We start from the raw sequence: 5,000 nt of genomic DNA, 5'->3' as shown, positions 1-5,000 counted from the left end.
CCAAACATTACTGTAATATTCTACACTCAATACACATTCCCAGACAAACAGAAGCACCTTTACCTCCTCTTTTTCTGAGCACCTGGAGTACCTCGCATTGTCACACCTGAGTACTGAGTCTTGGTGGCGGGGGGCAGAAGGTTGCATTATCGTACACTGGCAGCCTCCCGTCACCGCTGCGTCCCATCCCATGCATGTGTTTGTAGGCACACCTATCACTCCTAATAACACACACAGGCAGCAGTGGTGAATGCTTCTAAGTACAGTCTATTCTGAGTATCAAATTGAATAATAAATCATGCCAGTATACGTTATTAATAGTAGCCAATGCACTGTATCACGCGGGGAGGTTGCCAAACTAAGATAATGATAGTTTTTCTCTCCATATAATAAAACTAGTACTTTGGGTTATAAATTCATTGCCGAACTGAAAAATAAGTCGTTTGTCTATTTTATTTTCTTTACTTCCTTTTTTATTCCTGTTATTTTGCAAGTACCTGAGGAATTTGCTAACGATTTCCTATGTGGGAATTCAATTTTCATATACTAATTCTGTCTTTTCACTTGCCAAATATTACTGCAATGCTCTGAACCAACGGTATTTTATTTATTTATTTTTTTCTGGACCCTTATTTGCCTCCTTTTCACGAGCACCTTTGGTCGTTATGATAAATTACCTGAGAATTAACTTTTCATACCCTAAGTCTTTCTTCTCCCTCGCCAAACATGACAGAAATGAGTCTTGGTATTCTTAATATTTTACCAGACAAATAAAAATAAAAAAACGTCTTTATTTACCTTTCTTTGAATATGCTACCTGGGAATTTTACTTGTTTTTACCCCCACCTTACGAACACCAATTTTCATGACCTAAACCCTTCCTTTCTCCTTCACCAGCAACTCTTGTATCAATCATATAATTTTGACGGAGAAAATTTACTGACCTTGTTTTTTTCCCCCCTCACCTCAAATACTCAATTTTTCACGCTGTAAGTGCTGCCTTTGTCCCTCACCAAACACAGGCAAGATCCAGCAATATATCCTTGACAAAAGAAAGAGTTTACTGACAGTTTAATGTAAGCTTTTAACTATACTCTACCTGTTATACTACAACAACATCAGCTACTACTACCACCACCACCACCAGCACTACTACTACTACTATTACTACTACTACTACTACTACTACTACTACTACTACAGTCTTAATAGCAAACTACCACTTACCCCCGTACCTAATCTTTACTATTTCTCCGTATTTACATTTTATCTTATTTATCAACAGTACTTCCACATTCCTACTTCCCCCTTCCCCTCTCCCCATTCCCTTCACACCCTTTCATTGGCCCTTTAAAACACCCCTTACTCTCCTGTATGATGTATGGGTAACGGGGTAGAGGGAAGGATATGGGGGGGGTCTGTGTACCTGTAATTAATAGTCATACCTTCTGTAACCTGTAATTGCAAGAATACACCTGAATGTAGAGGTTCTCATTTCCTTACGTTTTTTTGGGGGGTGACGTGCATAGAAAACGGATTGCGTCACGGAGAGGGCAGGTGTTAGAAGCTCTCTCTCCGTTTTCTTTGTCTAGGTTTGTCGTTTTCTTTGTCTGGGTTTGTTTTGTGATTGTTGATTGCTGGAGTCACGGGGATAAGGTTTTTGTGTGTGACTTTTCGTGTGTGTGTGTGTGTGTGTGTGTGTGTGTGTGTGTGTGTGTGTGTGTGTGTGTGTGTGTGTGTGTGTGTGTGTGTGTGTGTGTGTGATCTGTTATCTTTGTGTTTCTTTCTTTCTTTCTTTCATTTGTGTCATTTTTTTTTATTCTGTGTACGGATATTTTTCTTCTTATATCTATGTCACATTTTTCTTCTTCTTTTTCTTCTTCTCTCGTTCGTTTTATTGTCCTTTTTATGTCTCTCTCTCTCTCTCTCTCTCTCTCTCTCTCTCTCTCTCTCTCTCTCTCTCTCTCTCTCTCTCTCTCTCTCTCTCTCTCTCTCTCTTTTGTTCATCTGTTATTTTTTTTTACTTTTTTTTCATTTCTCTAGTTGTCGGTTTTCCTTCTTCTATTAGTATCTATTTCTCAGGTTCTCTCTCTCTCTCTCTCTCTCTCTCTCTCTCTCTCTCTCTCTCTCTCTCTCTCTCTCTCTCTCTCTCTCTCTCTCTCTCTCTCTCGTTTTCCATCTTGTTAAGTTTTATGTTTCGTTATTCTTTCATGGTGCACCCTCTCTCTCTCTCTCTCTCTCTCTCTCTCTCTCTCTCTCTCTCTCTCTCTCTCTCTCTCTCTCTCTCTCTCTCAACAATCGCTGGTCTTTTTACATCATAACATAAAGACGATATCAATAATATTACATAAAACATTTACTACTAACTTCCTTTATTTAATTATTCATGCATTAAACTCCCTCAAGGAACACGACGTCTTAGTATCAAGGTTATTATTATTACTATTTTTTTTTATTATTATTACTATTTTTACATTCGTCGTATCATTTTACCTGAATATATTTAAAAAAAAGAGCTTGAATAATTTACGAGCCCCGCGCATTGAGTTTTGTTGTATTTCCAGTGAAGTATTTGTTCACTCTCCTTCCGGATTTAAAATACTTAATTCTACTTTTATGTGTGAGGAGAAAAGTGAGCGTCTGTCTTTCCCATTAATTATTACTTCAATTCGTCTTCTTCATCATTTATTTATTTCGCTTTTCCAAGGATGCATAACCAACAATCCTGCATTACTCTCTCTCTCTCTCTCTCTCTCTCTCTCTCTCTCTCTCTCTCTCTCTCTCTCTCTCTCTCTCTCTCTCTCTCTCTCAATAAAATGCAAGCGAAGTCAAGAAGCAAGGGATCAGAACACAAGACCGCAGCTTAACATTACATGTATGCCTGCCGTGTGTTCGATTCCGTGGAAGTGAAGAGAGCAACGACCTAGAGCGAGAGCGAGAGAGAGAGAGAGAGAGAGAGAGAGAGAGAGAGAGAGAGAGAGAGAGAGAGAGAACAAGGGAGTTTAGTAAGAGGCTTTGCAGGGACAGGACAGAATCAGGACAAGATGAGGACACGGGAGAAGGCTGACTGGGCGGGAACAGGTAAGGACAGGTAAGGACAAGGAAGGACAGGAGCAAAGTGGAGCAGGCAGGGCAGGGCGGGGCGTGAGAGGACACAGGAGAGGGCAGAAAGAGACGTGAGGAGCGAGGAAGTGGAAGCATTTAAGGGTTAACTAGTCTAAAAGGTTTGAATGAAGTTTGTGGTTTAGAGAGAAAGAGAGAGAGTCTGGATTCCAAGTACTGGGGAGGAACTGAAGGTGAACTGGTGAACTGGTGAACTGGTGAACTTAAAGAAAATGGGACAGATTAACTTAGATATAAAAGTAATTGGTGATGTCAAAGTGGATGCTTATCCTTCTAACTGTAGTGTCTTCTTTAAAATACCTTAATAAAATAGTCTGTTTGATTTATACTTTCGTAAGGTAACGTTCACAGCAAAGAGTGTTATATGATGTTTATTGAAATTTCCCGTGCTTGTAGTTTAATTTCTGATCGGCAAGTTTGTCTAGGGTTACTGAAATATTGTTGGAAGTGTCAATAAAAGTTGGAGGGGGAAATATTTGGAGTTGTAAAATTAAGGGGAATGTTCTTTAAGCGGTTTACGGTATCTGGCTATTTTCCTCCCCACACATAATGGAGTTCTAATATTAAGGGGAATGTTCTTTAAGCGGTTTACGGTATCTGGCTATTTTCCTCCCCACACATAAATATAAAATTAAAATGAATATTAAGAGTGCTGAGAATGGATGATAAAAACGCTCTTGAAAGCCAGAATAGCCGTCGCCGCAGCCTGTGTAGTTGTGTAAAAGTAAAATGAATAGTGAAGGTGTTGAGCGTGAATCATGAAAACACCCTTGACAACTTCCACACCAACCACTTCAAAAATGGTCGTGACATGTGGAACAGTCACTATAACCATAAAATAAACAACAAAACTTTATCAAACCACAATAACCTTCACCAAAACCAGTTAAAAATAGTCGCGATACGTTGAACTATCACTAGAACCACAAAAAAGAACAAAAAAACACCCTTTAACTACGCCCACAACCACAAAACAGCCTTGAACTAACACTACAGCCACAAAAAAAAAACACCCTTAAAAAGATAAAACACCCTTAAACGAACACCAAAACCACAAACAAACACCCTTGAGAACCACCACAAAACACGGCCAACGAAACTCGTGACAAGACCCTGAAATTGAGAACACAGGGAAAAACATTGGTCTCTTGCACTTACTGGTAACGAAGAGGCGGCGTCTGGGCCCAGGGCGACCAGATCTACGGCACCACCACACGCCGGAATCCCTAGTGATGGCGTGGGACAGAACCAGGCGGCCCGTCCACATGATGCTCACGCGAAGGTCCTCACGCACCTGCGACACCATAATTACGTGACGTGAGGCCAGGTGAAGGACACGAGGGAAGGAAAGGTGAGCTGGGGCGAGGAAAGTTGATGAGAGTTGATGAGTTGATGGAAGTTAAAGACAGGTGAGGAGTGAGAGGCGGAGGAAGGTGAAGGTCACGTGGGGTGCAAGAGGTGAGGTGGAAGAAAGTGGAGGAAAGTTATTACAGGTATGGGAAGCTGAGTAAAATTGAGTGTAGTAAAGGGTACGTGAAAGGGGTAAACTGAGGGTACGAGGTGATACAGTAAATGAGGATAAGTGAGCGAAGATGAATATGTGAAAAGAAGAGGTGAGGTGAGAACAGGTGAGGAGAAACGAACACAGGAAAGGCAGGTGAGTAAAGGCGAGGATAAAATATGATAAAGGAGAATAAGTGAGGAATTGTAACGACAGATGAAGACTAGTGAGGACAGAAGAGGTCAGGCAGAAAAAAAATGAGAACAGATGAAGACAAGTCATAACAGGTGAAGATAAATTAAAGCAGGTGGACAGGTAAAAGTGAGGACAGGATCAAGAAAAGTAAGGAAAAGCAGGATATATCAAGAAAAGCATG

At 40.6% G+C, this 5,000-nt stretch overlaps 1 protein-coding gene across 2 annotated transcripts in view; it reads right to left on the bottom strand.

Annotated features, from left to right (window-relative positions):
- Nucleotides 1-5,000, bottom strand: part of LOC135090261 (uncharacterized) — a 160,563-nt gene that overhangs the window by 36,163 nt on the left and 119,400 nt on the right. For both annotated transcript variants that reach the window (XM_063986869.1, XM_063986870.1), the window contains one exon: nucleotides 4,282-4,417. In XM_063986869.1, coding sequence (XP_063842939.1) covers nucleotides 4,282-4,417 — 136 coding nt within the window. The remainder of the gene's footprint in view (nucleotides 1-4,281; nucleotides 4,418-5,000) is intronic.

This window comes from Scylla paramamosain, chromosome 34 (genome assembly GCF_035594125.1).
Source record: "Scylla paramamosain isolate STU-SP2022 chromosome 34, ASM3559412v1, whole genome shotgun sequence".
NCBI classification, from domain to species: Eukaryota; Metazoa; Arthropoda; class Malacostraca; order Decapoda; family Portunidae; genus Scylla; species Scylla paramamosain.
This window is presented reverse-complemented; position numbering and strand designations above follow the sequence as displayed.